The sequence below is a fragment of the Bos grunniens genome, chromosome 7 (genome assembly GCF_055505025.1).
Source record: "Bos grunniens cultivar Pamir isolate PY7600 chromosome 7, Bosgru_T2T1.0, whole genome shotgun sequence".
Classification (NCBI taxonomy): Eukaryota; Metazoa; Chordata; class Mammalia; order Artiodactyla; family Bovidae; genus Bos; species Bos grunniens.
In genome coordinates this window covers 93,464,244-93,482,225 of record NC_141171.1, presented here as the reverse complement: position 1 = coordinate 93,482,225, position 17,982 = coordinate 93,464,244, and the positions used below count along the sequence as shown (strand labels likewise).

At 38.9% G+C, this 17,982-nt stretch overlaps 1 protein-coding gene across 22 annotated transcripts in view; it reads left to right on the top strand.

Moving 5' to 3' along the window:
* Positions 1–17,982, top strand: part of ARB2A (ARB2 cotranscriptional regulator A) — a 419,837-nt gene that overhangs the window by 28,210 nt on the left and 373,645 nt on the right. For 14 of the 22 annotated variants that reach the window (XM_086413091.1, XM_086413082.1, XM_086413083.1 and 11 more), the window contains one exon: positions 9,875–9,998. The exons of the other annotated variants lie outside the window; for them this stretch is intronic. In XM_086413091.1, the coding sequence (XP_086269217.1) occupies positions 9,893–9,998 (106 nt within the window). In that variant the 5' untranslated portion in view covers positions 9,875–9,892. The remainder of the gene's footprint in view (positions 1–9,874; positions 9,999–17,982) is intronic. 22 annotated transcript variants of the gene reach the window in all.

Below are 17,982 nucleotides of genomic sequence, written 5' to 3'. Positions count from 1 at the left end.
CTGTGTTTAAAAATAGGTCTAATAATATAAATGGCTTAACATTCCACACTGTCCTTGTGCTGACAACTTTAGCGCCACAGATTTAAATTCCTGTAATTAATAGTCTGGCTAAGTGATGGTTGTTTTTTGAGGAAAAAATATTTTGTAGAAGCCAGGAGGGTTCTTATTTGTTTTTGGAATAAGAGATTTTTGCTATCTCAACTCCTTTGTTAATTTAGTCAAGTTATGAATTGTTTTGATTGTTTTCTGAATAACATAAGTAACCACGGTAACTAATACGGTGGTTGGAAAGGTGATTTGAAGTTTCACGTTTCTAGTTCTCTTTATTTAAGATCAGATATTGGTAGTGTCTCAGGAATAGAGAGCCTTCCCAAATCTTTCTGAGTTCATCATTTGTTGGTCCCAGGATGCAGTCATTTTTGAAATATGGTACAGACATGAAATTCTAGAAAGTAATATCACTTCATAAAGAACTGGGAAAGTCTAGAAGCTGAGAAAATTTGTTCATTCTGAGGGCACCTAGTGATAACATTCATAGTTGTTAACACATTTAGGTAAAGTCAAGTTTCACAGATGTTTTCCCCTTAAATAAACAATAAAGAGTGCCCTGTCAGTAGGGCGTGGATACGAGTGGTACTTAAATGCCTATTTGCAGTACAATTGTGGTCTCCCCCAAAGCTTAACTTTGCCCTTAACCTTTGTTGCTGGTGTTATTAGTATATCTTGCCAGGATTAAGACTAAACTTCTTGATGATATACTCAAGTTTTTCTTTATTTTTTTTTAAACTATAGCAGGTGTTACTTTTCTGACTTTGAAGTAAGTTAGTATTGTGTGTGAGATCAGTTGCAAAAATAATCAAAATAATAATAACCAAAATAAAGCAATTATTACCAAATTTCAGTCCCTATTAGAAATTGGGTAAAATCTGAGTACTATTAGGTGGTATGTGGCCAAAGAATGAACTAAATCATGACCAAAGTGAATCAGTGCTTCCCACCAGATTCTCATTGGAAGATGTATGTAAGGGACAGGGACAGGCCAGGGAGGCAAACGATGATTGACAGAGAATCCCAAAGCACAGAACTAAAACTAGACTAGAGCACTGCGATTTACAAAACTGTATACGTAAATGTTCACATGATAATATTTGCTCCTGGTGTCTAGATAGAGCAGGCCTACATGGTTGCCAGCCTGACTGTGGTGGAAGGGGTGAGAGGGACATTTGAAGAGAGAAGTTCTTTAAGTGAGTCTGCCTCAAGTCCACTTAACAGTTGTTTTTTTTTGTTTTCCCCATGGAAGGAAAAAGGAAGCATGAGTTAGATGGTCAGGGCTCTTCCCTTTTGAGACTGTGCCTTGACCTTTGGCGTCGTAGCTGTAAAGAAGAGATAGGGGAGAGAGATCCACTTAATACACAGCGAGGAATACTGCTCCAATGCCAGCGTCATCTCTTTCAGACCATAGGAATCATCACCTCAAAAAGAAACTGGGTACCCACTAGCAGTCACTCTTGATTCTCTCCCCCACCCCATCTCCCCCAGACTATTTATTAATCTGAGAGAGGGTCACCTTAGTGTCTACCACATGCATATTATATTTTAAAACTTAGATTGAACCTTGAGTTCACAAAGTTAAGCAGAGATGCTAGTAAGGTGTTTATGGAATGAGAAAATTTGACTTAAGCTTTGCAAATATGTTCTTACTGTTATTTCATGGTATTCAGTTCAGGACAATTCAGTCGCTCAGTCGTGTCCGACTCTTTGCGGCCCCATGAATTGCAGCACGCCAGGCCTCCCTGTCCATCACCAACTCCCGGAGTTCACTCAAACTCACGTCCATCAAGTTGGTGATGGCATCCAGCCATCTCATCCTCTGTCGTCCCCTTCTCCTCTTGCCCCCAATCCCTCCCAGCATCAGAGTCTTTTCCAGTGGATAAACTCTTCGCATGAGGTGGCCAAAGTACTGGAGTTTTCAGCTTTAGCATCATTCCTTCCAAAGAACACCCAGGACCTATCTCCTTTAGAATGGACTTGTTGGATCTCCTTGCAGTCCAAGGGACTCTCAAGAGTCTTCTCCAACACCATGGTTCAAAATCATCAATTCTTCAGCACTCAGCTTTCTTCACAGTCCAAATCTCACATCCATACATGACCACTGGAAAAACCATAGCCTTGACTAGACGGACCTTTGTTGGCAAAGTAATGTCTCTGCTTTTGAATGTGCTATTTAGGTTGGTCATAACTTTCTTTCCAAGGAGTAAGCGTCTTTTAATTTCATGGCTGCAATCACCATCTACAGTGATTTTGGAGCCCCCCAAAAATAGTCAGCCACTGTTTCCACTGTTTCCCCATCTATTTCCCATGAAGGGATGGGACCAGATGCCATGATCTTGGTTTTCTGAGTGTTGAGCTTTAAGCCAACTTTTTCACTCTCCTCTTTCACTTTCAAGAGGCTTTTTAGTTCCTCTTCACTTTCTGCCATAAGCATATTGGTTACTTTTAAGTCTTATGAAGATAGCTTCTGCTTGGTCAGTTTGGTCTGGAGTTATGTACATTTGTAATATTATATTTTACTGTTTATGTTTACCATAAAATTAAAGTCTCTTAAGTAGCTAATGACAATTTAATTTGACCCCCATAAATGATCATATATTTTTGACATACTCTGTTTTTCTCAAATTTTGAGCGTATGTCCTTTTTGAGAATTCTTTTGCCCTCTGATGTACCTCTGCTATTTCTGTTCCATATTATGAAAACTTCATAAAAGACTATTTAAATTATTTTTTTATTTTGTGGAGTTTCAAAGTTGAGAGTTATCTAAAAGGATTGTTTTAGATGTGTTTAATTTCTCAGATTGAGCTTTAGTGTAGTCTTGTAAATATTCTAAGGTTTTTCACTAGCTTTGTTGAGTTTCTGTCTTTTTGCTAGCCAGAAAACCATATAAAAGCTAACCAAACAACTAGCAATTTGGGAACCTGTTAAAAAGACACAGTAGTAAAATATTAGTTTCTTCTAAAATCTTTCTTTTTGAGATCCCTTAACTTTTGACTCTTTCTTTTAGATGCTTGGTTTACCAAAATATTGTGAGGAATGATGGGGAGTAGCTTTTTTTTCCCACTCCAGTACTCTTGCCTAGAAAATCTCACAGATGGAGGAGCCTGGTAGGCTGCAGTCCATGGGGTCGCTAAGAGTCAGACACAACTGAGCGACTTCACTTTCACTTTTCACTTTCATGCATTAGAGAAGGAAATGGCAACCCACTCCAGTGTTCTTGCCTGGAGAATCCCAGGGACGGGGAAGCCTTGTGGGCTGCCGTCTGTGGGGTCGCACAGAGTCGGACATGACTGAAGCGACTTAGCAGCAGCAGCAGCAACAAACTTGATGAGTAGTTTGTTTCAGTTTGTTTGCAGTTTAGGGATTTATTTTAAAATGTATTAAAAATTTTATTGAAATGCAGTTGATTTACCATGTCATGTTAGTTTCAGGTGTGTAATGAAGTGATTGAGTTTTATATATATGTCTATGTATGTATATATATTCAGCTTCTTTTCCATTAAAGGTTATTATAAGATATTGAATATATTTTTTTTAAATGCTTGTTGCTTATTTATTTTATGTATAGTAGTTTGCATTTGTTAATCCTCTACTCCTAATTCATCCCTCCTTTGCCTTACTTTCACCTTTGGTAACTGTAAATTTGTTTTCTATGTCTGTGAGTCTGTTTCTGTTTTATATATAGGTCCATTTGTTGTACTTTTTCGATTCCACATACAAGTGATACCATATAGTATTTGCCTCTATATAACTTGCTTCAGTAAGTATAATATTCTCTAGGTCCATCCATGCTACTGCAGATGGCAATATTTCATTCTTTTTAAATGGCTCAGGAATATTCCATTGTGATGGGGAGTGATTTTTATCAATCCTAATTCAAAATAGCAAACCAAATAGAGACAATTTTGGTGGACAACTTTTATATATGTAATTAATTTCCTCCAACTAGCCCAAACTCTAAATTATAATACCCTCTGATCATATAAACTAATGCACAGGAGTGAAAACTTTCTGTAGGATGAAGAAACTGGAATCGTTTTCCTAGTTGAAGTTGAGTAGTTTGACTTTCGGAGAAGGCAGTGGCACCCCACTCCAGTACTCTTGCCTAGAATATCCCATGGACGGAGGAGCCTGGTGGGCTGCAGTCCCTGGGGTCGCTAAGGGTCAGACACGACTGAGTGACTTCACTTTCACTTTTCACTTTCATGCATTGGAGAAGGAAATGGCAACCCACTCCAGTGTTCTTGCCTGGAGAATCCCAGGGACGGGGGAGCCTGGTGGGCTGCCGTCTACGGGGTCACACAGAGTCGGACACGACTGAAGCGACTTAGCAGCAGCAGCAGCAACAGTTCGACTTTACCTGTCAGTTGTAGCTAATAAGTTGTACCAATAAGAAACTGGATGTGAAAAGACTTGGTGACCGTGAGTAGCATGTGCATATAAGAGAGAGTTAAAATAGTGCTCTTTGGACACGACTTTGATCTGAATGAAGATAGAACTCACATACTTGAACTTTTTTAGACATACATTTTAGTAAGATTGGACAAGAATATAAACAAATTAATTTAAATTCCATTATGATTATTTTCAACATGGCCTTGGAAAGCTAAGTAAACTCAAGAAGTATTTATTGGGGGGCTTTATTGTTTATTCTAAGAATTCACCCAAATGATGCACATTGAAAGTTTCTTATTCCTATAGGCTGAACTTATAAGGATAGCCTTTTTGGAGTTTGAGCACATGGTAATTGGAATCAAATTGTTTCTGATGTTCTGTGAATTACTAATATATATTATTGTAAAGGAATTTGTAGCTTATAAAATGTGTTTGTCTATATTTTTTCATAGAATCTTCATAATCATCCCGTAAAGGGAAAGCAAAAGTGTTAGTCACTCAGTCGTATCCAGCTCTTTGTGACCCCATGGACTGTAGCCCACCAGGTTCCTCTGTCCATGGGCTTTTCCAGGCAAGAATACTGGAGTGGATTGCCATTCCCTTCTCCTGGGGTTCTTCCTGACCCAGGGACTGAACCCACATCTCCTGCATTGCAGACAGATTCTTTACCATCTGAGCCACAAAGGGAATCGCCCAGTAAAGGGACATGCTCTTATTTTCTTTGTTATTCCCATTACTTAAGTTAGAGAAGTTGTGACTTTCTGAAGGTCACTCAGCCACTAGGTAGTGGAATTGAGGTTAAAAAGTCTGAATTTCTCATCCCAAACCTACATCACATTGCTTTAGGAAGTAAGGAGTTACTTTAGATGTGCTTGGATTGGAACAACGTATTCCTACTCTGAGCTAAACTTTGACCCACATACAGGTTACATTCTTTGCAGAAACCCATTCTCTGTGCACTGCTGCTAAGTCACTTCAGTCATGTCTGACTCTGTGTGACCCCATAGATGGCAGCCCACTAGGCTCTCCTGTCCCTGGGATTCTCCAGGCAAGAACACAGGAGTGGGTTGCCATTTCCTTCTCCAGTGCATGAAAGTGAACAGTGAAAGTGAAGTCGCTCAGTCATGTCTGACTCTTAGCGACCCCATGGACTGGAGCCTACCAGGCTCCTCCATCCATGGGATATTCTAGGCAAGAGTACTGGAGTGGGGTGCCATATCCTGGGCCTTGTCTTCCATGTCTGCTTCTGCCTCATGCCCTTATTCTTTAGCCTCTTCCCCAGGGCCCATGTGTCTGTACATGCACACCACACAGAGTCACACTCCTACATGCTCACTCTCCAAAATGTAAATTTTTCACACTATTGCCTCAGAACTATAAACTGTCCAGGATTGTTGTGAACTAACCTTTGCTGATTCTGAGTAACATGCATACTTTAACTATAATTTGGATTGATGTTTTAGTTCCGCATAAATCTCTGGTACTGATTAAGTTACTATGGTTTGATTGCAAGTAGGCTCTCTTGGGACTTCCTTTGTGACTCAGAGAGTAAAGAATCCACCTGCAATGGGTTCAGTCCCTGGGTTGGGAAGATCCCCTGGAGGAGGGCATGGCAACCCATTCCGGTATTCTTGCCTGGAGAACTCCCATGGACAGAGGAGCCTGGCGGGTTACAGTCCATGGGGTCATAAAGAGTCAGACAAGACTGAGCTACTAGGCACACACACACAGGCTCTCTTGAACTGAATTTCAAGAGCCTGACTTAGCATAGATTCTTTGGAACCAAACCAGCTCCAGGGGTCCCAGGGACTTAACCCAATTTTACTTGTCCTGTGATATATTTTGTACTTTAATCATTCCATTGAGAATGAGGTGGAAGGGCCTTCTGTTGCAAAATAATCTCTTTCTAGGTCGTATTTAATACTTGACTGAAAACAAACAAATATAGGAAACTGAGGCTTCTGTGTGTCTTTGTGTATTTTTATAAGTGTTTGTGCCATATTTTGAGCAAACAAGGCAAATAAATATTCTACCGTTTCATGTTTTGAAATGCTGACTGGATAAAGATTACACATGACAAGTTATTTATGGTTTTATTTATACATAGTGGGTTCTCTATTGGAATTATAGAAGGCAAGAAGATATGATAATTGCTTTGTGTAGTTCACAGAATGAAATTGCAAACTGAGATGTTTTGAATCTAGTTTATACTGTAACCATTTCTAGGAAACCGTATTTAAACAGCAGTGGTTATCATGAAGTATACAACATGTCAACTGTGTCCCAATTCACATCAGTAACAACCTTCTACCACTTTATTCCCTAGAACCTAACCTCCATCAGATAATACTAAATAAACTATGTCGAGTACACATATTAATATATATATATGTGTGTGTGTGTGTATCAAATGTATCAAACAGCTTGCTGGCTGTATTTGTAGTAGTGTTTATCTGTGGTCATGCAGGTTATAACTCTGAATTTTTATTAGGAAAAATAAATTGAGAATTTATAATGTTCCTGATTTAGTTTCACCAGCTGTGCCACTGCCAAGGAAAATAACTTGAGAAGGTAAAAATCTAACAGTGAATAAGAAAGCAGGAGGCAATTTGCTTCATACTTATCTGCTTCATATCTGCTGTTATAAGGTTTAGGGTCAAAGAGAGTAATTAGTAGTCTCCGAACTTAAATACTGTCACTTCAGTAAATTGCAGCGTGTATCTTTGGATTGTCTTGTATAACAGAAGCATAATGATTATTAATTGATATTTGATCTTGGGAGCCTTGAAAACAATTCTTTAAAATGTGAAATATATTTTTGCCCCTCTATCTCTTACTCATTTATTTGGGAATTTGACAGATATCCATTGGGCTCCAAATACATCCAACCTTGTTTTAGGGACGGATGAGATACCTGTCCTCATGGAGATCAAAGTCTGAAGGGGGAACTTGTTATTAAACACTAAAGAGCAGTTACAGCTTTTTTTTTTTTTTTTTTCAAGTTTTACTGAGATATAATTGACATCACATTATGTGCATTTAAGGCATATAATGTGATGATTTGATTTATGTATCTTTTGCAAAATGATACGATAATAAGGTTAGTTAATACATCTCTAACCTCACATAGTTGTCTATTTTTTTAAGACCTACCCTCTTAGCAACTTTCAAGTATACAACACAGTGTTGATAACTGTAGTCACCATGTTATACATGAGATCCCCATAATTTAAAATGCGAATTTTGAAAATGAGTCTGACATCAAAAATATTTTATACTTTCTCTTTCAGTGAAACAGTCACAATGAAATAATCATATAAGTTGTTCTGTTTAGAAATTAGACAGTTTGAGGCCAGTGAAAACCAAAAGTTCATATTTACAAGAATACTGAATTGACAGAGGGGATAGAGTGAAAAAGTGCGAGAAGTCTCCTGTGAATAGTTAATTTGGTCTTGGAATTGTTAGCAAGGAGCACTGTGTGGACTGTCTCACGGTGAACATTTCTGTTTACTTTCTGCTACAGGATGGTAGACATTAAGGAGTTGCTGGGGAAACTTGTACCTAAACTTGTGGGACTTGACAGATGAAACTAATTCCCGAACGTAGCCTTATAGCCCTTACAAATATTGCTTTTTCTTATGTGTTGTAATGATCAGTCTGAGTCTCATGTATTTAATTTGTGGCAGTTTGAGCTGGTCACTAGAGTATAAGCCCCACCCAGGCCGTGCACGCTTTACTCTCCATTGCACCCTCGTGCCTTGCACATGGCTCATCAGACGGGCAAAACTGGTTCTTGAAGGAAGATAGGCATATTTCATCTATGTATAATTTACAGAGTTTTGAGTTACCTATTCACAGAAGAAAAATAGCAACTACTTCCATGCTAAGTGAAAGTGCTTTCCCAGTCAAAGACAGTCTCATATTCTAGTTATTCCTAGGTTAGGAAACTTCACATTCCTGAGAAGCGATAAAGTCCACTAGTAATAGCAACAGTCAGCTATATACACCTTCTATAATATTAATTCTCAACCACTACAATATAACTTACATTTTACAAATGAGAAATCTGAAGATTTTTGAATATTAAGTGGCTTGTCCCTAGCCACGGAGCTGTTATTAAGTGGGGAAGCTAGGATACATTTATAGTATTTTAAAAAAACAAACCAAGGTATGTTGAACCCTTAATTACCCATCAGGCACTATACTAAGTGTTTTACATTAAACCTCACTGTAGCAACACAAGGGAGGCGTGGTTATCATTTCCATTGTACATGTGTGGAAGACGAGGCATGGAGAAGTTAGATAATTTGCCAAGAGCACGTGGCTAGCTCGTGGTAGAGCCAGAGAGAACTTCCCCTTCTATTTCGCCACCCACAGTCAGAGCTGAGCTAAGGGCCGCGTTGATTTATGACCCTGGGAACATTCTTAGTTTAAAACTATTAAGCATTATTATTTTTAAGTATTTTCTGTTCTACTCTGTTAATTATACAAATGCCTGAGTTTTTAAAGATAATCGTACAGTATACCTCTTGAGTAGAAACTGAAGTTTACTCTTTAGGTAGTAAGTAAATCATTCAGAGGACTATTGTCTTACTTACCTCAGCTTTTATGTAATCTCATTAATACTTATGGATTGACTATATTAATTTAATTTTTTCCCATTGTATGTGTTGCATTTTTTTTCTGTTAAATTTTAGGAATCGTGTTTTTTTCCCCTTGTTTGTTGGCACCCTGGGAGAAACTGACTGTAGTTCAAATGTTTTCCCTTTGGCCAAAGCAGAGCAGAATTAGATTTTAATAAATTTTAACTTTATATTATAATTGTTGGGGTGCCATTTATAGACTGTGACTTTCAGACATTGAGTTTGACAGTTTTTTTTTTTTTTTTTAAGGGCTGTTTTTTTTCCCCTTAAATTTGCATTTTGAATTATACACTAATGGGTAGTATTATGTATGTTTTTCCTTCTGCCCGTCTGCATGTCCCAGAAAGAAAATATTCTGACCTGGTACGTGACATATGCTTGCAGTTTATTTTAAAAGAAATTTCAGGTTTTGAAACTACCTGGAAGTATTTTTTTTTAATTAGGTATTGGGGAACTATACCTAATTAGTCAGTTTAGCTAAGTTCAGTTCAGCAGCATTAAGCATATGTGTATATAAGGTATTGTGTTTGGTGATATGGGAGACATCAAGATGACAAAGAGTTGATACCTTTATCCTGGGGCTTGTAATCTGTTAGCTGACCTAGACAAATACATAAATAACGGTAATGCAAGGCAGGCTATGATAAGTACTGTGGTAGAGACATCAACAAAGTGCAGTGGGAAATCAGGATAGAGAGATTAATCCCAACTGGGAGGATCTAGGACCTTCTCATGGAGTAGGTAGGACTGAGTAGAGCTTAATTTATTGCTTTCATTCATTCTAGACTGTCTTCTGAAGATTGATGTCTATTTCCTTGAGCTCTTTAATTTTGTTGCCAATTTGGATAAGCATGGCACAAATCCAGCAGGGAGGTCCAGATGAAAAAGAAAAGACAACAGCACTCAAAGGTACATACTTAATTTGCTTTTTCAGGATATTTTCATTGTGCCTAATGAAGGTGCAGGAATATTTAGGTGACCTTACATTCATTTCCATTCTAAAATAAGAATATCTGTAATCTATAATTATTTATGTCCGTCACAGTGACCACCTCAATGTCTGAGATATAGTATGTACTAGGTAAATAAATCATAAAATCATGTGATTTTACAGCTGTAAGAATTCTTAATGCTTTTCTTATTCAAGGTCATGTATTTAATGGTAAAACTAATACCAGAGATCTCTTGAATCAAGCCTAGTGTCCTTTACCGTATTTTTGTTGTTTGAAATGTCATACTGGGTTAGAGTAATGATCTGTGTAATCCTATATTCTGTCTTTGTGGCATTGCACTAAGAATATTTTATGAGAAGCTCTCTGTAAGAAGGAATCTGCTTTAGACTTTCTTTGGGAATTTGGGTGCCATTTGTTAGATTAAGAAAAGTGTGAGGAAAGCAGGTTTTAGACATATTAAATAGTAAACTGAGATGCCACTTAAATATCAGGCTGGAGAAGTTTGAGTGTGGAGTTTGGGAAAGTATTTGGGCTGGAGATTAAAGCTTTGGGAATTATTAGCAGAGAGGTAATATTTAAAGTTATGGACCTAATTGAGATCATCAGAGATTGCAGTGTAACCAGAAAAAGTCTGAAGACTGAAGTGTGGGTCATCTCAATCTTAGGGTCAGGAAAATGAGGAAGAACTAGCAGTAGACACTTAAAATGATTTCTGATAAGACAGGCTGCAGGCTAGGAGCGAGAGAAAGATCCTGAACACCAACTGAAGAAAATGGGTTTAATTAATTGAATTATGATTATAAACCAGGCTTCGCTGGTGGCTCAGACAGTAAAGAATCTGCCTGCAATGTGGGAGACCTGGCTTCGATTCCTGGGTTGGGAAGACAACCAACTCCAGTATTCTTCCCTGGAGAATCCCCATGGACAGAGAAGCCTGGTGGGCTACAGTCCATGGGGTTGCAAAGAGTTGGACATGACTGAGTGGCCAAGCACACACATAAACCAGGCTAGATGAGGACTGAGAGTTTACTTTTATATTTAACAGTGTGGAGGTTATTGATGGTCTTCACAAAGAGCTGTTTCAGTGAATTGAAGGAAATGTGAATGAATTCAATTAATGAATGTAATTGAATTCAGTGAATTGAATGAAAGTCATATTGGAAAACTTTAGTTAGAGAATAGGAAGAAAGCAATTCACAGAGTCGGAGGCAACATAGCAGCTGACCATACACACATGAACTGTTTTAAGAAAAAGGAGAGATATGCTCTAGATGGGAACAAATATTTGCAATTCAAATATCTTGAGAAGGAAATGGCACCCCACTCCAGTACTCTTGCCTGGAGAATCTCATGGATGGAGGAGCCTGGTAGGCTGCAGTCCATGGGGTCGCAAAGAGTCGGACAGGACTGAGCGACTTCACTCACTTCATACTTTGATCACTGGAGAAGGAAATAGCAACCCACTCCAGTATTCTTGCCTGGAGAACCCCATGGACAGAGGAGCCTGGCTGGCCATGGTCCACGGGGTCACAGAGAGTCGGACACGGCTGAAGTGACTAAGCACAGCACATATCTGACAAAGGACCTTTATCCAGTGTATATCAAGGTCATCAATAATCAATAATGGGCTTCCTAGGTGGCGCAGTGGTAAAGATTCTGCCTGCCAGTGCAGAAGACGCAGGAGATGAGTGTTCAATCCTTAGGTTGGGAAGATCCCCTGGAGAAGGAAATGGCAACCCACTCCAGTGTTCTTGCCTAGAGAATCCCATGGACAGAGGATTCTGGTGGGCTACAGTCCATAGGGTTGCAGAAGAGTCAGGCATGACTTAGTGACTAAACAATAGACAACGCTATGAAAGGTTTTACTGCATGTATGTACGCTGCTGAGATAGACCAACACACTCAGAATAATAGTTAATTTACAGAAGAGGATAAGGAATGAGGGAATATGTGTGTTTTCATCCAAATAGATTTGCTGGGTTTCCACTTGGAAAGGTTTTGTCTACCTTCAACCTTACCTGATAATGTGAAAATCTGATGTCTCAAGTTGTGGTTCCAATTTAAACTTCCACAAGCAGTATATAAGAAATCAGATTGGTTTTCTGGATTTTAGAGGTTGTACAGTGATGTTAAAAGCATATGGGTAGTCTAAATATAGTAATAAGGTTATAAATATAGAACTTTCTGAATTCAAACTGAGGTTTTCCTACTTACCATGAAACAAGTTGCTTATCTTTTCTGAATCATTTTCTTCACTGGTACAATAGGAATATAAATGCTTAGCACATGAGCTTGTAATGATGAATGAAGTAGTCAAATTGCAAATATTAGAAGATAAAATGGCAAATGTTAAATAAAGTGTCTCTTAGAGCAAACTGACAGAATACATAAAATTTATCCCTCAAACAGTCCTATTTATCAGTTTTTTTCTTTTATGAGCTACGCTTTTGGTATTAGGTCTAAGTACTCTTTGCTTAGCCCTGCTTTATGAAGATCTTCTTTATGTTTCCTCTAAGAGTTTTATAGTTTTAGATTTTACATTTAAACTAATGATGTGTTTTGTTTTAATTTTTATTTAAGAGATGAGCCTTAGGTCAAGGTTTGTATTTTTTGCCTATTGATGTCCAATTTTACCAGCACTATTTGTGGGGAAAAAAAAAATCTTTGCACTATTGAATTACTTCTTCATCTTTTGAGGTTCTCTTATTTAGTTCCATGTATCTGTGTCTGTCTCTTCTCCAATACATACTCTTGATTACTGAACTTAAATAGTAAGTCTTAAGTTTGGCTAGAATGATACTCCCAAATTCATTCTTATTATTTGACTTTTCTAGGTCTTTTGCCTTTCCATATAAATATTAAGAGTAAAATTGTCTATGACTGTAAAAAAAAATAATTTCAGTTCAGTTGCTCAGTCGTGTCTGACTCTCTGCGACCCCATGGACTGCAGCACACCAGGCCTCCCTGTCCATCACCAACTCCCAGAGCTTGCTCAGACTCATGTCCATCAAGTCGGTGATGCCATCCAATCATCTCATCCTCTGTTGTCCCCTTCTCCTGCCTTCAGTCTTTCCCAGCATCAGGGTCTTTTCAAATGAGTCAACTCTTCACATCAGGTGGCCAAAGTATTGGAGTTTCAGCTTCAACATCAGTCCTTCCAATGAACACCCAGGACTGATCTCCTTTAGGATGGACTGGTTGGATCTCCTTGCAGTCCAAGGGACTCTCAAGAGTCTTCTCCAACACCACAGTTCAAAAGCATCAATTCTTCAGCACTCAGCTTTCTTTATAGTCCAACTCTCACATCCATACATGACTGCTGGAAAAACCATACTTTTGAATAGACGGACCTTTGTTGGCAAAGTAATATCTCTGCTTTTTATTATGTTGTCTAGGGTGATCATAATTTTTCTTCCAAGGAGCAGGCGTCTTAATTCCATGGCTGCAGTCAACATCTGCAGTGATTTTGAAGCCCCAAAGAATAAAGTGTGGCACTGTTTTCATTGTTTCCCCATCTATTTGCCACGAAGTGATGGGACCAGATACCATGATCTTAGTTTTCTGAGTGTTGTGTTTTAAGCCAACTTTTTCACTCTCCTCTCTCACTGTCATCAAGAGGCTCTTTAGTTCTTCTTGGCTTTCTGCCATGCTGCTAAGTCACTTCAGTTGTGTCCAACTCTGTGTGACCCCATAGACGGCAGCCCACCAGGCTCCCCCGTCCCTGGGATTCTCCAGGCAAGAACACTGGAGTGGGCTGCCATTTCCTTCTCCAATGCGTGAAAGTGAAGTCGCTCAGTCGTGTCGGACTCTTCACGACCCGTGGACTTTCTGCCATAAATGTGGTGTTATCTGCATATCTTAGGTTATTGATATTTCTCCCGGCAATCTTGATTCTAGCTTGGGCTTCATCCAGTCCAGCATATCTCATGATGTACTCTGCATATAAGTTAAATAAGCAGGGTGACATTACACAGTAAATAATTTACTTGCATTTTAATAGAGATTGCATTCAAGCCTATAGGTGAACGTGAGGAGAATTTACATCTTTACCAGAATTGACGTTTCCAATCCATGAACATGGAGTATCTGTCATTTATTTAGATCTTAGATTTCCTTCATTGACACTTTTCAATTTTCATTATATAATTAAGTCTTTTACATATGTTATTAGATTTGTATTATAATTTTAGAGTGATTATAAATGGTATTGTGTTTTTAATTTCAATTGTCACACGTTTACTGATTGTTTATGGAAATACAGTCAAATTTTGTGTGCTGATATAGTCTGTGACTTTTTGAAGTTGCTTATTTTTTTCAGAGGTTTTATTGATAGACAAATTGGAGTTTTCTATGTAGACCATCATGTTATTTGCTTATTGGGCAGTTTTATTTCTTCATTTCTCATCTTGCTTTTTTGCCCTGGCTAAGACTTCCAATGCTATGTTAAATAAGAGTAATTAGAACGGACGTTCTTTCCTTATTCACTAGGTAATAGTGAGTGGTGGCACTCCCGTTTTCACCCCTTAATTTCTAGACCTATGAGTTCTGGCTTTGGGAGAAATAGCACTATATGTTGGACACTGGTTCTGAGTATATACTGCCTTCTGGAGAATCTTGGTCCAACCCTGCAAGATTCTGTCATCCAGCTGGCCCTGTAACTGAATCTTCAGAAGGCAGTCCACCATTCTGTCAAATTAGCCACTTCAAGATGGTGAGGACACAGTAAGAAAAGTGAGTTCCATGAGCATGGGCCCACTGCTGCACTTCTTTTGCTGTGATGTGAGTTTCTTGATCAGAAACAATGCTGTGTGGAATACCAGGATGGTGGATAAAGCATCCTGCAAGTCCACAGATAGTTATATGTGTCAGAAGCCTTGAGTGCAGGGAAGGCCAATCTGTATCCAGAGAAAGTATCTAATCCAGTAAGAACAAAATTCTGCCACTTTCATGATGGAATTGATCCAGTGTAATTAACCTGCTTCCAATTACTTGGCTCATCACCCCCAGGACATGGTGCCATGTTGAGGACTGCCATGGTGGTCTCTGCTGCTGGGATATTGGACACCCAGCTGTGACGGTAGCCAGGTTGGCTTTGGTGGGTGCAGGTTCATATTTTGAGCCCACACATGACCTCCAACCCTGCCACAATGGCCACTTTATTCTTGAGCTCATTGGGTGATGACAGATTTGACCAGGGTAAGGCCGACTGGTGTCCACAGAAAGGATCATCCTGTGCACTTGATTTTTAAAATAGTCCTCTGTTGAGCTTACCTTTTAGTGAGTATTCACTTGGGATGCTAATATTTTCACCTTCTGTTGGTCATTCAGAGAGGTCTGTCCACATACCTCTTTTCCACGTTTCCTTGTCACCAATTTTCTGATCGTGTTCCTTCCAAGTCCCTGACCATCCAGCCAAACAATTGACCACATGCCCATGAATCATTTTATAGTCACTCATGTGGTCATACCTCTTTCCAGAGAAATGGAACAACCAGGTGCCCTGCTCTCAGTTCTGTCCACTGGGAAGATTTCCCTTCACCACTGTTATTTAGGGATGTCCCCAAAGGGGCCTCTGATGCTTCCACTGTCCACTTTTAGGTGGCGACTGAGTATCATGCAGAACCATCGCTGATCCAGACTCGAGTTTTCTCTTCTTCTGCCAGCTGGTGAGGCTTTAGGTGCATGCTGATGAATAGAAGGCGGTGTCGCAGGAGTGGAGACCATAGGCATATGGGCTACTCCTGCATGTTACTTATTTTTGTCTTCAGGGCCTGCTCAGTCCTAACCTCATACACACCACTCCCTATTTGATGATGGAGTGCTATTGTACACACCCAACTTTAATACTTGGTGTGTCAGTTACCACCTAGTTCATGATGCTGCTAAGGTCTCATGGTAAGCTGGCAGCCTGTGGTTAAGTGTTCAATCTCCACTCAGGCCCAGTAGCAGGCCAAGAGGTATTTCTCAAAAGGAGACTAGTTACCTGCAGTGGATACTAAGGCTTTGTGACAAAATCCTGAACCTGTGCTGTGAAGGCAGGAGAAGACTGATGTCCTAGCTTGAAGACAGTCATACAGAGAGTAGGAATTCTGTCTTACTCACCATTTTTGTTCTACTCAGGCCTTCAGTGAATTGGATGAGTTCATCTGTATTGGAGGTAGGGGGCAACCTGCTTGACTCAGTCTGCAGTTTCAAATGTTAATCTCATCCAGAAATACCTTCATAAACATGCTCAGAATAATATTTAACCAAATATCTGGGCACCCAGTCAAGTTGACACATAAAATTAACCATCACCCTATTCATTTGTCTATGGAAACTTTGGTTGCTTCCACCTTTTGGCTGTTGTGAGTAATACTGCAGTGAATAGGGGTGTACAAATATATGAATCTTTGTTTTCAGTTCTTTGGGGGTATAAAGTGGTATTTTTATCCAGTGACTTCATATATTTAGTTGAAGTTTAGAATTCTAGTTGCTAAATGGCTTTAATGACCAGACATGTGTTTTAGAAAAAACAGTGGTTACATCTGTTGTATATTTAGGTTATAAGGATTCAGTTGTACTGTATTTTATAGGAGATTGAAGGGATTTTGCATGGAAATGTTCTACTATACTTATTTTTACCTAATCTACTGCCTTTGGAACCCAATTTCTGCAAAATGCAGGTATATAGCTTTGTTTTCCTTTTACAAAACAGAAAAATAATTTCTGACAGTTTCTCTCTGAGTCTATTCAGTCGGCTTCCCTGGTAGCTCAGCTGGTAAAGAATCCGCCTGCAATGCAGGAGACCCCGGTTTGATTCCTGGGATGGGAAGATCCCCTGGAGAAGGAATAGGCTATGCACTCCAGTATTCTTGGGCTTCCCTGGTGGCTCAGATGGTTAAGAATCCACCTGCAATGCGGGAGACCTGGGTTTGATCCCTGGGTCAGGAAGACCCCTGGAGAAGGGCATGGCAACCCACCCCAGTATTCTTGCCTGGAGAATCCCGTGGACAGAGGAGCCTGGCGGGCTACAGTCCATGGGGTTGCAAAGATTTCGATGTGACTGAGCGACTGAGTACACATACTCAATGCCAATGAAATTAAAAATATCTACATCTAGTTCTCTAATGGACAGAGGAGAAGTTTGAGAAATGCATGTTTTAGTTTAGTTATTCATTTTATCATTCAAAGGAACTTTTTGGTCAATGCAAAAGCATATTTCTGTATTCAGAAGAGTTTATTCTTTTTATAAGGTAATGAAGAGAGAGGTTAGACTATATTAGAGCTTATACAGGACATAGAATAAAAGTATAGGGATTTTGATAGAGTACTGACTTAGATATTGGAGAATAAGTTTATTTTTTTAATCCCACAGTACTATTAAGGTATAATTTTGGGCAAGCCATTTTACGTCTCTGGGCTTATTTCCTTGTCTCAAAGACAGTGAAGATAACATGTGCTACTGCTTTATAGGGCTATGATGGTCAAATGAGGTATAGTATATGAAGTCTTTAAAATGATATATAGATGTTACATGGCATTTTATGATCTGAGCTGATAGAAAATGAATATTAGACATAGTACAGATGCTTATATTTTGGATGGTTTTGTGTGTATCTGATTAAGAGGATTCTAAGTTTTGAACTGTGGAAGATGACGGTGAAGTAAAGGAATTCAATTCATTGGAAGGAGAAAAGTGAGAGTCTTCAAGCCAATTTTTGATTAAAAAAAATACTTTAATCAATTTTGCAAAGATTTACACATTGTTCAGAACCTTACTAATGAATCAGAAATTTGTCAGCATGTACGAATTTGCCCCAGTATGCATACTTTGTGACATTTTTTATTTTACTAGATAATTTGCAGATTTTTTTTTTAATAAACTTGCTTGTATGTTGAAGATGGTATATTTTTGTGTAAGTTGAGGTTTATCTGATGCAGTAATTTGAAGAGTTTTA